Genomic DNA, 17380 nt, shown 5'->3' on the forward strand with positions numbered 1-17380 from the left:
AATATTTGGATCATTTCTGAGAATAAGTATTACAATAACACGTTTTTTATGTCTCTCTAATGTTATCTATTTATATATAATTATTGTAAAATTTCGTTACCGTATAGAAGGTAAAATTAAATTGAAAATTAAATTACTTTCATGTACGACCAATAAGGTAATGAAATGAGGAATAAATTAGAATGAGAAAATACTTTTACTATGTACAGAAATAATTTCTATAATCGTAAACATTGTAATGAAATATTTTAAATTTTATCCCTCCTATGTATTTGTGCACTTTTACAATAATTTTATTTATCTCTGTAACCCTCTACAGATCACAAGTGCTCATGTTACTACACTTTCAATAAGTTCATTTTTCTGATTTACTGCCACTCTTACATCCACTGTGTTGACTTAGAGCTAAGTTATGGACATCACCAAGCACAGGAATCACTATATTCACTAGATACTCTTAACCGTCACTTAAGTTTATATTATTCCTATGGCCAAGAAACAAACTACTGCCTCTGGCCATATGTTAATTCCTCTTATGACTTCCTAATTTATAAATAACAGTTAAATGACATGGAATAAGGTACAAGAATATTCTCTTAACCCTTTGACATTGTTTGACATTATATGGACACGCTGTTATAACCTCATTATGTGGTTTGATGTGCATATAACATACAATGACAACCCGTCATGTGGTTCTATCTTGTGACCAGTTCTTTAATTACTCTGAATAAGTATCTATAACATGTAGACAAAAAAGTAACATATTTTCTTCTTGTTTTTCATTCTGGTTGTTTTATTTTGCTCAAATAATCAATGTCCAACAGGCTTCTGTCAGCTGATTGCTGTCATAAACTAATAAGTAAACAAAACAGTGATATTGTCCTACCAGGCCATATTTCTTATATTATTTACGTGAGTAAAGTTCATTTTTCTTTTGAAAAGTGTTTGATATTTTGATATGGTATTTCAAAGCTATAATAAGTTTTTACAATTTTAGCTCAGAACAGTGGAATTGATCGTTGGATAGACAGTGTGTCTTTGTTGTCTGACAATAATAAGTAAGTTTAAGCATACAATAACATAATTACTATATTAAATTGATTTTAAGTTTTATTTTGAGTTTTTGAGCAAGGAATCTTGAGTTCAGATAAAATTAGCTAAGCTATTGAGTTCAACTAAACCTTTGTGTATGTATATTAGCTTTATTCCACCGAATATTTAACAAAGATATCTATTCAAGAATCGATCAACGGCATTCAACATTGTAATCTGTGTAGATCTACCGCGTATTTAATTATCAGCTGATTGACAGTATACAAATTACCAATGGCTAAAACATATCAGAAACCTAACGGTGTTTCTGATATACTGTAAATGTTCAAAACTGTAAATACATAAAATTATGATGGGACTTTTGTAAACAATAGTTCAGTAGTCAGTATTTTTAATATTTGTATTGGTGCAGTGTTGTGAGTGTACTGCGTTTATTAACAGATAACAGCTGATAGGTAATAGGATTTTGGACATTTGCCATTGTTAAATGCTACAAAATGTATAACACTACAGATCTGTAATCCAATGTCTTCCTCAGGTGAATAACCAACTTAACACTTAACTGCAATATAGCTTAAAATAACAACTCATACTAGAGCTGCTTGGAGTCTAGTCTAGGCGTTGTCACTGCACAGGATACAAAATGTATAACACTACAGATCTGTAATACAATGTCTTCCTCAGGTGAATAACCAACTTAACACTTAACTGCAATATAGCTTAAAATAACAACTCATACTAGAGCTGCTTGGAGTCTAGTCTAGGCGTTGTCACTGCACAGGATACAAAATGTATAACACTACAGATCTGTAATCCAATGTCTTCCTCAGGTGAATAACCGACTTAACACTTAACTAAAATATAGCTTAAAATAACAACTCATACTAGAGCTGCTTGGAGTCTAGTCTAGGCATTGTCACTGCACAGGATACAAAATGTATAACACTACAGATCTGTAATACAATGTCTTCCTCAGGTGAATAACCAACTTAACACTTAACTGCAATATAGCTTAAAATAACAACTCATACTAGAGCTGCTTGGAGTCCAGTCCAGGCGTTGTCACTGAACAGGATACAAATTGTGCTTCGAGTCCAGTCCAGGCGTTGTCACTGCACAGGATGCAAATCGTACTTAGAGTCCAGTCCAGGCGTTGTCACTGCACGGGATGCAGATCGCGCTTGGAGTTCATTCCAGGCGTTGTCACTGCACAGGATGCAAATCATACTTGGAGTCCAGTCCAGGCGTTGTCACTGCACAGGACGCAAATCGGGAGCACAAATCACAAGCACAAGAAGTCAACCTGACAATCACGCATATTACAAATTTCAAAATGAGTGTTGTACATTTTGTAACAGAATTATGGTAAATGTTTGAAGTACATTTATACTTTATACTTATAAAGTATAAATTTTATTACCATTTATACTTTTCATCGTCAATAACAAACTTGAAGTGATCTGATAGATGTTATGCAAATTACTGATCGAAAAAAGATAATTTTTTATCCTATAAGTAATGAAACTCTGTAACCTAATTTACAAATTATTGTACAAACTTTTGTAAATAATATCTTGTGTGCAAGTAGTATTTTCTTTGTAAGAATTGAATTGTGTGATTGTATGAAAACATGCTGCTTATTGTATTGCCTACTTATGAAAATGAAATCAAGCTGGTACAGTAGCACCTGAATGCACTGTTAAAATCAGTCTATTGTATGAAATAATTTTTCATGTAAGAATTGAAATTTAAAACTTCTTAGCAGAAATGTAATTTGTTTAATAGGTAATAAACAAAGTTATCGTCAGTCAAATGTAAAAGACGTGTTGTTTTGTTATGAATAAAAATTCATTTAATCAAACATCTATTCACTTTCTGTTTACTTAATTTACACCGTTTTGTTTAGAATAAAATTTTCTTCAAGTTTTATTAAAAAAAGTGATTTGTTTCTTGGTGAAATAAAAAATTATTGTTGCCCAAAGATGAAGAATTGTTTTTTTTTTTTTTTACTTCAGTTTTTGCATTTAAAACTGGTTTTCTCAAAAACTACTTAATTTACAGTTCTGGGACCTGTTTTTTTTTTCAATTTATAAGGTCAAAAACCATAAGAAACAATAGAATTCGCCCCTTAATCTACCTTAACCAGAATTTCAGGAAGACCTTGTTTTACATAGTGAGCTGAAATTTGGGTGAAATCTTTTGCTAGCTGTAATTCGCTAACAAAGCATTTCCGAACCCATCTATTATATAAAAATGAAACTGTTCGTGTGTAACAGCATCACTCACAAACGGCTGGACGGATTCGCCTAATTTTTTTTAAAATTTGTTCGTCTTGATCTGTAGAAGGTTATAGGATACTTTTTATCCCTTTCCCGATTCAGGATTCCGCCCCACTGGTTACAGAAATACCCGTAAGAAATGCATTGCAGCAAACATATGTTATTAAGTGAAAGAGTCTTTTCAAATTTTTAATCAGCTGTTCTTTGTAAACATATATAATGCGACAAAAAATATATTTATATATAATTTAATTACTACACTTATAGTTTTAAAGCATAGAGTAAGCTTAAGAGAAACGACAAATTTTGTTTAAACTGTTTCTGCAATCACTGTTAAACATAGACTTTACTATCCAGATAATACAATTCAAATTTGACGTAAAAATTCACCTTTAACTGCAATATTTATTTAATATAAACCATGCTCATGCTTGATCAGAAGAGCAATGCAGATATCATAATTACTATCTTACGTTGGCTACAAATATAAAGAATGTTATAAAATCAACCTTAGTTGTTTTTTTTTGACAGAAGTATCAGGAATGTGGTACATACCTTCATAATGCGCCCAAGAAGCTCACGAAGGAACGACTATCAATTATCTCAGCAATGTTTAGAATGTGATAGAAAATGAATAAGTGAATATAGTGTACTGTTTTCAACGGGAAATTGCGTGCGAAACCGCGGGAAACTTATTGAAATGCGCAGCGAAGCGCGCCGGGTCCGCTAGTTGTTAATAAAGTGTAAACACTTTTAAACGTTTTCATTATGTTTAAATGTAGAATAAGCTCCTACAACAATCTCCGCTTTTTAATATCTTCGTGAATCACTCTGTACATTTAAAAAATTGTCTGTTACTGATAAAATTATTTTAAATAAGAACTCACCATCTTGCACAGGCCTCAGCCCATATGACGTTATTTTTACTATTGTATTTTTGGAATTATAATTATTGTATTATATTGAAAATAAAGAGTAATTTGATTTTATTTGTGATTTATATTTGTGGAATGACTGCTGCCTGTATGTGCAGATTCCAACATGTAATTGTTGTTCACTGCACAATTTTTGTATTTGTATAAATATTTTCTCCATAAAATAGTAAATTATGTTTACATTTTAATATTTTTATATTATAACGGGATGGTTTGAAAATTTTCAAACATTTTAAGCTTAAAATACGTATAATAAGTTATATAAATTTATGCTCATATTTTTGCAGATTAAAAGCACATCTTTTAGAAGCTAATAATGATGTAATATAATACATCAAATTAAATTAGAAGGTAGGGAATATGACTTTGTTCTTAAAATTTGGCTGTTTCTGTGAACCTCTGCAATAAAGTGATATTCATGGATTATTTTTTAAACTTATCAGACAGTCTCCAAAGGTTTAAGGATGACTGAAATCAGACTGGTGGTGATTCTGTTTAAATCATACTTAGGTTAAAAAAAGGCTATTAGGATTTGAAATTCTAGCATTAGGAATTGATGTTATAAGATTTGGAAGTGGTTTTAAGATTATAAATTTCTGGATTTGGCTATCACTAGTTATAGTTATAGATACTATATCTAGACTTTCCAGCATTTATCAGTAAAGCAGAGCTATGCGATCTGACATAATTATATCATTACGGAGTCATTTGCATGCAGTAGCATTGAGCTGTACAAGTCAGTTTAAGTCAAATGATCAAGAGAGGGTTAAGCACTCCATATAATTTTGTCTTTGATCTAAACATTGTGCCAAATATTTCAAGACATTTACTCTTTGTAATGAAGTTCTATTTAAAATTAGCCTATTATTCTAAACACAGAGATGGATGGTTTAGGTTTAAGGTAGAGACAATATACCATTCATATATATTCGTTACTCTTTTTTTAGGTTCGAATAGCAGCCTGCAGAATGATTTGGACACTGTTTTCAACTTCATGCCAGCAGCAAATATTCAATGACTTGTTGGCTGCTGTGAATGAAATATTTCTCATTCAGGTAAATTGTTTTCTTTAAGTGAACTATTATTGTATAATTAAGTAAACCTTATAACATAGAGGAATTAAATGTATGTTATACATAAATTAAAATACTATTTTTAGTATGAAATAATGTACAGGGGGATTTACTGGTAGATGAAGAGTTAGATGAAGGTGTCTCTCGCACCGCTACAGCTCTACATTGTCTAAGCGTCATCAGCGTTTTCACTTCAAAATGGCGTTGCAAAGCTCTTTTCAACATATTTTACATCACTGTCCAGAAGAATCTTAATACAGGTGAGCTACACAAGTACTTAATATCCAAACAAGAAAAATTAGTTTATAAAGATTAAATTTAAGTTAAGTTATTATGTCCAATATTTGTTAAGAGTTTCAAAAGTAGTAGATAAGTAATATACACTGTGCAAAGAAGCAGAAGAATTAGTGGAACCTATTTTGCCCTATCTAAATTTAGGAAAAAATTCCTAGGAACGTATTTTCTCAACCTCAAGGACATTAGAGAACAGAAGTCCTCAAATTTGATTGGCTTCTGTAAAAGTCTCAGGAGGGCTTAAACATAAGTAAGGGAGGCGCAAAGGTTCTTTTAGGACTTCGTGTGGAGGCTATTGTCTCTTTCTCTCTAGACAAACAAAATATATCTATATATTTGTCATATTTTGGACCGTTTATCATAATTATTAATTCAACCTTCTTTCTTTCTCTCTTTAATAAAGAAGGTTGGTACATTTAATAATTAAACTCTTAATTCTTACATTACTCTAACTTAAATTGCTCATATTTCATATTTTCTTTTTAATAATTAGTGGAAGTTAAATTATTAAATATATCAACCTTTTTTTTAAGAAAGATTTTATATATATAAACACATACATACACTCAATTATATCTTTTGGTTTTGAAAACTCCCTTTATGGAGGAGCTTCTATTAACAATCTGGGTTCTATTTTAAAACTACAAAAAAGCTATACATATAATTCTTAATCCTAGTCCAAGAACACCAATTAAACAACACTTTGTGTCATTAAACATAATGACAGTGTATGGTCTTTTTGTTTATCAAACTAAGCATAAACTTTGTTTGTGCTATCTGCATAAGATGAATTAAAACATTTAAGACTGGTGGTTGACAATCATGATTACAGCACTAGAAGTAGGGGAGATGTTGCATTACATCCCCACATATTAGTAATATATTAAAAATAAAACAAAATAAATCTTCTCAAAATTGTATAACAAAGTACTAAAGGATATTACAATAGTGCTTTATGAATCAGAATTTTTTTAAAGTGAAGGATTTTCTTTTTAAGAGACTACAAAGCCTGTATTCATTAGAAGAGGTTTAATAAATACTTCAATTTTTAAGCAAACATTGTACTTGTTAGATATATTTTCCTGATACGTGTCTATTTAAAGATACTGTTGAATGAAGAGAGTTTGTATTGATTTGAGTTGAAAACATCTTGTTGTATTATACAAGAAAGTTATGCTTGTTCACCCATTCAGTTTTAGTAAAGAAAGTGCTGACAACAATAGCCAAACATGAGGATATTGAGCAATTGAGTGAGTTCATACAGCCTGCTCTGCCGCTAATCTTGTGGCACTGGCACGAGAAGTCGAACAGCCTGCAGAGTTTCCCCTGGGCACTGCTGGGTTACACCTCGGATGCACAGTTCTACTCTGCCCAGCTACAAGTGATCCTGCCCGTGCTGATATACAGGAGAGATTCTACCTCACTGCAACATATAGCTGCTGTAACGGGCCAGCCTATCTCTGTTCTCATTGAGGTTTGCTACTTCATTATTAATATAAGTCCAAGTACGTAACAGACAACTGTATGATAACCTCACCTTGTCAATCAGTTCTAAAACTGTGCTGCACTACATATATTTCACACCGCATGTTTCAAAAATATCTAACAAAGACACACAGATTAAATAAATAAAACATAAAGTATACTAATATTGTATGGTACCCACACACATTTATGCCTATCGCAATGCAACCAAACCGATGGCTTAGCTATGGATTCATCATTGTCAAGGATTTTATCTGATATATATATCGCAGTTACCCACAAGTTCTCTCGAAAGGTTAAGAAAACATGCAACAATACTCATCTGTAACATGTACAGGACTCGTGTGAGGCCCTAATTATAAATTTAATGTTTTAACAACACTGAAAGTAATAAAAAATTGTATAATGGTGATATTTCACTTTAATATTTCATTTCATATGATTGTTAGTCATGTAACTCAGGTTTAGTTTATAACTTGTGTCCAGGAAAAAAATAAGTTAGAAAAAGAACAAGATTTTTTAATGGTCATGTTTAATTTTGTTCTGTGTATTACACAACACTGTGTTAACTAAATGCTTTATTGTTGTTATTACAGGCCTCCTATTCACAACTTTTGGGCAGTGTTTTACCTCGTTTTGCTGATGACAATCAACAGGAAACTGCAACTGTAATAATATCAACTATTGAACAATATCTTGGTAAGACATCCGTCCATAGTCAAACTGATTTAATTTTTACATTTTGATATAACAAGGGGGAGAGGTACCCTTTTTGAGCCTTACCCTGTCCATTCTCATGGACCACTGGCCTGTGCGATGATCTTATCAAACAGGAAATAAAGGGGAGTGTCGATACAGGACAAGGTCGCCGGTACTGATAAAAAGTGCTTCGGTCACAGACAGGATTTGAACCTGCGCTATCTCTAACTTAGACTTAAAGTCCAACCGACGTCTTAGACCGCTTGGCCATCGGCACTCCCACAGTTTCTGCATATCTTCGTGAATCACTCTGTATTGGAAAATTGTTCATTTTCAGAAGTATTGATTTATAAGCTGTCTTAAAGAGGGGTTTTTTTACACATTATAAAGACAGCATGAAGCAGAAAAATTTATTATGTTCCATCTAATATGTAACTTTTATAGCCAAGATTAATACTTTATTTTTCTTACAAATGAATTTTTTTATTCACCTAACTTATTGTAAATTACAACAAATACATAAAATTAAAATAATGTATTAATAATAACATGGAAGTGGGATGTGGGTAACATTATGTAGGGCCTGGAACGTACCGTTAATTCTTAGATTTTTAAAGGGTCTCCTGAAAGTGATTTTCACTAATTAAAACAACATAATTGATATTGATAGTTGAATTTACATCAGATAATAAAATCAGGTCAACCTTGTGCATAAAAAATTTATAAAATTTGATTCTTACATATTTTAATTGTGATGCACCACTTAAGTGAAAACTGAGTTTGTAGGAGGAGCCTCCTTTTACTAGCTAGGAGTAGCGACATTACTGCTCAGGTGGGATGAGAGGGAATGTATGAGTGAAAAAGCTCTTTATTTTTACAGGTGAAGTTAGGTCCATTAGATCCATAAGGAAACGGTTTTACAGAGAGTTGTGTTGTTCCATCTCTAACAGTAAAATGCATAAGTCTCAGTTAGGTTAAAAAATGTTATAATTTAATTCATCAAACTATCGAGAGGTTTTAACTCTGAAAGGGTGTATCTTTGGAAAATATTTCACAGAACAAAAAACTATCTTGACATCAGGAATCAAAAGTTTGTTACAAGAGTCCTGTGTAATATGTGTTTACCTATTGCTAGAACATCTTAAACTCAAGAAACCTTAAGTTCTCTAACAGGCAACCTTGATAAATCAGATTATTTTTTATGCAAACCTAATCTGTTACATCAAATACAGTTTTATTTAGATATACTGATCTATAAAATTTTATCATTTTAGACTAGCAGTTTGTACTTTATTAGCGTGATTTGGTGATATATTTGTAGAAAAAATATAAAAAAGTATCTGTGCAGTTCCTTCTAAAAATTTTAGTAGTAGAATATCTTGTTTTAATGTTGGTTTTAAAAATTACTCTTGCATTTAACTTCCATCTTTACTTACAGATTCATATCAAAGTTGTTTTATATTCTGAAAATATCTTAAACAATATGATCTCTCACATTTACAATACAATTTTATAAAGAAACTGGATTTTCAGATTTTGTTTACTCTGTTGTGTTAAAGTTTTGTATTTTAGTAAAAAGCATTGGTGTATTTTATGTTTGTTTTTCAGGTGATGAAAAAGTCAAATCTCTCTTAGTGGCAAAAATGACAGATGTGATAGCCTGTGTCATTTCAAATTTGCATGATCCAGAAAATTGTAAAAGTTTGTTTGGAGGAGAACTCCCAGAACTTCCTGAATGTACAAAATTGATGTTCCCAGCAAAGCTAGTACTTGGTGGCATCCAATATATCCAGGTACAAAAAGACATTTGATGCATGATGAGATAAATAATGTTCGAGGGGTTTCCAGAAAGTAACAGATGTTTAGGACTAGTTCAACAGTGGGCGGACTAGACCAACCACTTGGGGTAAAAAGCTTCCTACACTCTATACGCTTTGAGATGTGGTAGCGGGTGGTCTGTATCTCCTACTTTTCTCACTGTGAGTGTTAAAAAGTGTGCTGCAATTCAAAATCCAGCCACTTGTGCACTCCATTCAGTGATTAGGTTTTTGTTGGCAAAAAATCAACAAATTGAATTAAATCCATTGCCAACATTCTGATGCTTATAGGAATGGAATAAAATTAGTGAAAATAGAGTGAGGGAGTAATAAAAAAATCCACCTCCCAAGTAGTGATATTTTTTATTGAAGCACACATTTGACAAGATAGTAGCTTGTATGCTACAAAAGCCGGATGCGTCTTTAGTGTGGGAACAGTTTTTCATCAAGATAGTTGCTCTAGCCCTTCCCACCACCACAGAGGCTAAAACATATGTTACTTTCTGGACAGCCCTTATATTTACACAAGCATAACTGATTTCTTAGAGATAGTAAGAGATCAAATAGGAATTCACAAGCAAACCTTAATCTCACTATTGTGACTTTGGTCTGTGTAAAATAATCTATCACTTAGGAATGTTGGAGAGGAAGAGGAATGTGCAATCCCACCTCTGTGATGTTGCTTTGCTTACCAACTAAGCCCTGTCCAAGTAGAGGTTAACACCAATGTCAGTGTAGTTAGTTATTGTCAAGTATTTTATTAATTGATTCTTAATGAGCTTTCCCTAGACTAACATCACAGTTTTGATATGACAGTTGGTCCTGTTCTCAAATACATAATAGAACTTCAAATATTTATGACAGAATAAAAACAGATGAAATGAGAGTTGCAAGAGATGTAAAAATGTAGAATCTAATTATTGACAATGTAATTAAGTAAAGTGAAAATAAACTGTGGTGGTGAGCATTCAGATTGTAGCAAAATTGTGCCAGACTAGTTCCACAGTTTTTCAAAATGGAACAAAAAACAAAGATTTTTTTACATTCTAGAAATGACAGCAATGAATTACAGGTACATCATTATGTTTTTCAATTAAAATTTACCATTATGACATTGTGAATTTCTATTATTTAACAGATGGTCAGTACTAGTACTTTAAGTAATAATTACTGGTTTAAGATTTAGATATTGTTTTTGGTTTGTAGTTTGGTATTGGTTAGTGAAATTTACTTGTGAAAAAAAAAAAACAATTGAATCTTCAATCCTCAATATCTTCCTCCTTGTATAGTGTTCTGCTCCATTTATTACACAAAACAGTTTATTTATTCATTCTTGATATTGTCAAATTACTCGTACAAATTGTATGGTAAAGATTTATATTTTCCATATTTCAGATTTCTTATTTCTTGTCCAGTTTTTACAATATTGTCTGTTTAGTACAGTAGTAGGAATATTTAGTACAGTTGTTTATTAAGCCAATGTTTGTGCACAATAAACTGTGGTAAGTCAGGTAAAAACTTAATTCAGCTGTTTCAGGAGAACTCTCCAAATAGTGATGTACCTCTTTGGATTTACCTATCACAGGAGAAGCCTCGCCTTATCCAGAAAGTGCTCTTGAAACTTTATACAAAAGTTCAAAAAGCAAAGTTAATGGAATTCAAGTAAGTTAAAACTTCACAAACATGGCAATAATATAATCGTTTGTAGGCAACATGACAGCACATCATTTAATAAAAGATTAGGTATAGTTAAGGTTATGCAGCAATTTTTGTTTGGAAAATATATTTTTAAATTCATAGCCACATGGAATAACTAGTTAATGAGGCATTTAAAGTAGAAAATTTAGGTAGTTTTATAATCAGACTTAAATGAAAACGGCTTACTGTAAAAAATGAATTATTACAGTGTGCCATATCTGAGTTATAGCTTCAGACAGTGGCATTTAAAAAAATCATTTATGGCTTTAAAAGTTGTACTATTTAAAATTACATATAATTTAAGAAAACGGCATGGTGTTTATACATTTTTATCTTTTTTGAATTTAATTTTAATTAATAAATAATACATGGCACCCTCCAGTCATATGTTACCTTCACATACTGTAAAAATGTCATATTCTTATTTCTAACGGTTTTTTCTTTTAGTCTGATTACAAGGTTTCAAAATTCAGCTTCAAATTATTACTATACCTTGTGCAAAAACAAAATATCACACAACAGAATTTTGTATCTCTAAGAGAGCATTATTTTTTAATACTTGGGTCAAGTCAAGACCAGACAATAATAGAGGCCGTAGTCCTGGTTCTGTGACGTCACAAGACCTGTCTAACCGCTCCACTTTATTTAAATAGGAATAAGCGAGCGCTCGACCTTATAATTGTTAATATATAGTTTTTCTTAGTAATTACTAGAGCATCCTGCGACATAACTAACAATGTTAACTATCAAACTAAAGAGTTTGTACTAGACAACCAATAACGGATGATCCACACTTATAATCAATCAGCTGTAATAAATAGGTGAGGAGTATATGGACGGCTAGATGAATAGTGTGACGTAGCCACTGGTGATGGGGGGCAGCACTTCAGCCCGTATTATAGTCTGACCTTGATTGAGTACTCACCAAACCCTGTTAAAAGCTATCTTTAAACATGCTGCCTTTTAGTAACATGTAACAAAAATCAAACTTGTTACTAATTATTATTTCTGGATAGTTATGGATACTGTTGTTGATACATAGGTTGCTGTTTCTTCACCATTTTGTGACGTTGTGTGACATGCTGGTGGCAGTGGTGGCCAAGCCTCGGTATCATCTGTCTCGTTACACTGTGTACTGGATAACGAGAGTGTTGCTACACCTTGCTCCAGGAGACATGGGCATGGCCACAGTGTGCTACCTGCACAGATTTCTGTCCACAGTGTTGTCTTCTCACCCTCAACTTGTGGACTCTCTGCTACCTCGCATCACGACAACCCTAGTTCCTCTTGCCAGTCGCACATCTCCTGTCGGTAAGTTATAGTATGGAGGTGAGATGATTCAATCAAGTTAAATATTTGTAAGAATTTATTTATCCTTTAAATCGTAATTCATGAATAATGAGTGATTCGTTGGTAGGTGGTTCGTAGCTGGACAATTTTATGGCGATGAACTATATTTTAATTGGGTTTATAGTATTTTTAGTCTATTGGTGCTTTAATAGTCAAAATAAATCTTGTTTGTAGTCTTTTAATTTTTTTATTTGGATGATAAGAGTTATTTGGACATTCACAAATGTCTGAACCCTACTTTTTTTGTATTTGCCTATTGTAATCAAATATTTTCCATTTTTTATATTTTACATTTAATACAATAAATTAACATCTGTTTTTCATTGTAACAGAATCAAACTTCATAAATTTATTTATTAGTTTAATTTGTAAGTAAAATATTTATGTACAATATAAAATATGATGAATTAACTATATAATTTTTCTACTATATATAATGTACTAAGAAAACTTTTCAATACTTATCTTTGCATAAAACCGTATTCTGGTTTATAAATACATTTTCATCTATATACTTAAAAATACATGCTGGGGTACCAGTAATGTAGGAGCATAACAGGCAAGCAAAGTTCTGGGGAGGTGAGGATGATGTCTGAGTCATTCTAAATATAGTGTGTGCAGCTCAGGTAAAGGGATAACACTTTCTGGCCATTGTTTGGTCTGAATCCGGCAGCATCTTCCTCAAATTAATTGCTTCATTGTAATTGTGCTGCACTGACGTGGACACAAACACACTATATCTTCAGTGTCAAGTTGTTTAGGTCACAACTTTCACTTAAACTTTCTGATAAATACAGATTTAATTGGTATAGTAAAAAATTATCCATATCGAACAGCACATAACATAACATGAACTGATACTGTAAAATACAAAATCAGTTACTAATATTATTATATTTAGCTTAGGAAAACAGTAAATCAGTAGTGCTACTTAACAGAGGGTGAAATAAGCTGAGTGGTTCATCAAAATAGGACTGCAATTTGTAGAATATTTATGAAAGCTTTCAAGAAAGACACATTTGACTAGTAGAGATGATTAACAATCTACCAGGCAATATTATAACTATTAGGAGATAGATTTAAAAGCAGATCTACTTTTCCGATCTGAGCTCATCAAGCTCGATCACTACATGAGGAGATATCTTGTTAGTGATCCACAATGGCAATACGTTAAAATAAAATGCAAAGGTACAATCTATATCAGTTAAAACTATCCTTGCAGGGAAGAAGGTGCTAGAGGTGTTGGAGCTTTTGTTGGTGACACATGCCAACACACTTGTGACTGTGGCAACACTGGAGCCACTGCCAAGTGATCCGATGTTTGCTACTATGTCTGAGAAGTATCAGAAGCAGCGCTACGCCACGCCCCTATCTACCTCTTTGCATGCTGAGATACAACACGTGCTCAACACCAGCCAACACGGCACAGCTTACCACGAGGGTCTTAGTCATCTAAGAAGAAAAGTAAGTTTGTGGTTGTTGATTAGTAAACAAAATTAGATATTCCAACTGTCATTATTTGAGATTTATTTGGAAAAATGAGAAAGTTTTGAAAGTGGAAAATCTACTATTATTTTTTTCTATAGAGTATGATAGAAAATCATTATTTATTACATCAAAATTATAGAAAACATTATTACCAACAATAATTTTATTACAATAATTAATTACTGAGATTGTTTCAGAGTGGGGTGCCATAATACCAAGATATATTACTAGATAGTTGCATACATGCCATATTTTTCCTTAGCCTTGACCAATTATATACTAGAGTAAGCTGACTGAGCAGAACTGTTTTCTGTTGTCTCATACATATGGCAGTGCAACCCAGTAGTCTTTATACGCTGAAGTTCTCAAGTTTCCTTTGAGTATTGTTATTTAAGAATCTTCAGCATAGCGTATGGGTAAGGCTACGTGCGGCTTTCTAAGTGAGACTGGGTTTGATTCCCAGAGAGGTCATACAAATTTGCAAATAAGTTTTGATCTTGTTTTATAAAAACCGTTTAGTATGATAAATTAAAGTGCAATTGGCATAGACAACACACCTTAAAAATAGGGAGAGGAAAATTGTACTCACCTTGAATTCCCTGTTTTATTCAACATCTTAACAGCATCTGCTAACTTCAAGTACTTTAATTCACTGGTGAATGCTTCACTATGTGTTTATCCAACATGCCATACTTATTTTATTCATTTATTTATTATTTAATAACGTTGAATTGAGTTCTTCAAATTTCTTAACCCTTAAAGCACAGCATACGGATATGTCTGCATCATCAGAATTGCTCTAATCTTGGCATACGGACATATCTGTATTTAACATGTGTTCATTCAAATTCAAAAAATTAGTGCTACGCTTGTGCAGCATTGCATAAAGAAACTTATCACTCTTGGGAAGTAAACTGGAATGCTTGTTACTTAGACAACAAATCAGTATCCAGTGTTATTATCTGTGCTGCTTTTTATGTTGACATGTGGCATGTTATGTGGATATAGGGTGAGCAGACCACTCGTCTGCGATGTATAGTGGCTAAACCAAAAAACTTACCTTCTTTTTTTAATGAAAACCCCTGTATTTGAACCTCAAAGAATTCAATAGATTAGCAGTGTTGTTTATTTGCTGATAGATTGCTCTTAATTGACATTTTTACTGTGTCGACCTCAACATTAAATGACTGGCTTTAGCCTATTATATAATTTTAACTCCAATTAAATAAAAAAATGAAGATTATTTCTCATATAATCCTTTTATCTGACTTTGTTAAACGTTTTGCTTTAAAAATATATAATGATATAAACAAAACAAGTGATACATTTAAATAACCTAGTTTTGGGCTCATTTTTTATAAATTAACAGGAACATCATACATTGCAAGATGAAACAAAACGCAAGATGTAAGGAAATATTTGATTAGTCAAAGATATAAATAAAAGTTCTATCAATTTTATTGTGCTATCAGCTGGGGCAAATTACGCATACAACGGAAATTAGAGGTCTATTCAGAATTGTCCACTAATAAATATTAACGTTCCAATTTTCTTACTCAGCATACTCTTCAGAAGAGATAGGCCTCAAAGACATAAATGAAGCAATTATTTTTGTATAACATTTGTCTAATTGGACCTTAGACTGATAAAACTTTCCATTCCATTGATAATACAGGTTACCAGAACAGTATATCACTACGGATAATGTTTAGACAATAGACAATATTCTTTATTTACATATTCATAGAGAATAGTAACAGTGTCCTTAAAACTAACAATATTAATAATATTATTTATTATTATTTTATTGTTTATTTGTATACAATAAATTGGTCTTACTCTTCTTCAGATCTTCTGGTAAATAGTTCCACAGCTTCATACCCATGTATGATGGCTTATCCTCAAACAGGGCAATTCGATGCACAGGAAGATGAAAGTTTTCTGCCCTTCGAGTGTTGTAATGATGGATGTCACGACCTCTTGGTAGTCCATTATTGTGAACAAAGGTAACTGCCTCCAGAATATAGAGAGCCGTGACCGTCAATATTGATAAGTTGACAAAGAATGGACGACAACTGTCTCTCTGTTGTAAGCCAGTTAGTGCTCTTACTGCCTTTTTCTGAATTACTAAGATGCGATGTAGGTTGCCTATTGAAGAGTTTCCCCATACTAATATACCATAACGGAGATGAGATTCTAAAAGAGCATGATATGCTATTTTAGCCGTGGCAGTGTCTGTAATTTTTGTTAATCTTCTTATGACATAGATCCCAGTATTTAGTTTCTTACACAAACTGTCAACATGAGCTGTCCAGCTGAGATCCTTATCTATTGTCACTCCCAGGTACTTTGCTTCTGAAGCCACCCGAACATTCGGCAGGTGAGCTGTTTGTTCCTTTTTGCTGCCCATAATTATCTGCTGGGTTTTAGTTTCATTTACCACTAGATTGTTATTGTGGCAATACTGTACAGCCATATTCATAGCAATATATGACTGGATCTCTAAATGTTGTATAGATTTTTCAGACAGAAGCAGAACAGTATCATCAGCATACATCAGGGTTGTGGCAAATTCTTCCAAATATTTAGGCAGGTCGTTGGTAAAAAGTGTAAATAGGACAGGCCCCAGGACACATCCCTGTGGAACACCTCTTAAAACTAGTAGTGGGCAGGATCTAATTCGCTGAACTTTATTATGTTGGGCATATTTAATTTCAACCACCTGTTCTCTATTGGTCAAGTAGCTCTCCAGCCATTCTGCTGCAGTGCCTTGTACACCTAAGGACGATAGTTTGGTCAGGAGTTGTTCATGGTCAAGCGTGTCAAAGGCTTTACTTAAGTCAAGTAGTATTGCAGTAGTTGTGTTTTTCACTTCTATTTGGTCTATTATATATTTAATGAAGCTAATTAGAGCAGTTGATGTTGATTTGTTTTTTGTGAATCCATGCTGTTGTTCTGTAAGAAGATTATTAAGTCTGAAGAAGTCGAGAGAGTACAACTTTTTCAAACACCTTTGAAAAGGTTGAAATAAGTGAGATTGGCCGGTAGTTTGTAGCTTCAGACTGATCGCCTTGCTTAAAAGAAAGAAGTTAATTTTGTGCTTAATCTGAGAAAATTTCGGACCATGAACGAAAACAAGAATCCGAAAGTGATGCCAATTAAGGAGAAAGCAAAAGCAACACCTCTAATAAATGCTACAGTTCTTA

The 17380-nt window shown here is 32.6% G+C and overlaps 1 protein-coding gene across 5 annotated transcripts in view; it reads left to right on the top strand.

Annotated features, from left to right (window-relative positions):
- The window catches only part of LOC124362635 (serine-protein kinase ATM), a 132802-nt gene that overhangs the window by 71520 nt on the left and 43902 nt on the right, over positions 1-17380 (top strand). For 4 of the 5 annotated variants that reach the window (XM_046817309.1, XM_046817312.1, XM_046817313.1 and 1 more), the window contains exons 22-29: positions 5218-5325; positions 5447-5603; positions 6831-7111; positions 7719-7821; positions 9430-9614; positions 11167-11300; positions 12379-12647; positions 13909-14150. In XM_046817309.1, the coding sequence (XP_046673265.1) occupies positions 5218-5325; positions 5447-5603; positions 6831-7111; positions 7719-7821; positions 9430-9614; positions 11167-11300; positions 12379-12647; positions 13909-14150 (1479 nt within the window). The remainder of the gene's footprint in view (positions 1-5217; positions 5326-5446; positions 5604-6830; positions 7112-7718; positions 7822-9429; positions 9615-11166; positions 11301-12378; positions 12648-13908; positions 14151-17380) is intronic. The other variant, XM_046817310.1, reaches the window with a different exon arrangement.

The sequence above is a fragment of the Homalodisca vitripennis genome, chromosome 5, assembly GCF_021130785.1.
Source record: "Homalodisca vitripennis isolate AUS2020 chromosome 5, UT_GWSS_2.1, whole genome shotgun sequence".
NCBI classification, from domain to species: domain Eukaryota; kingdom Metazoa; phylum Arthropoda; class Insecta; order Hemiptera; family Cicadellidae; genus Homalodisca; species Homalodisca vitripennis.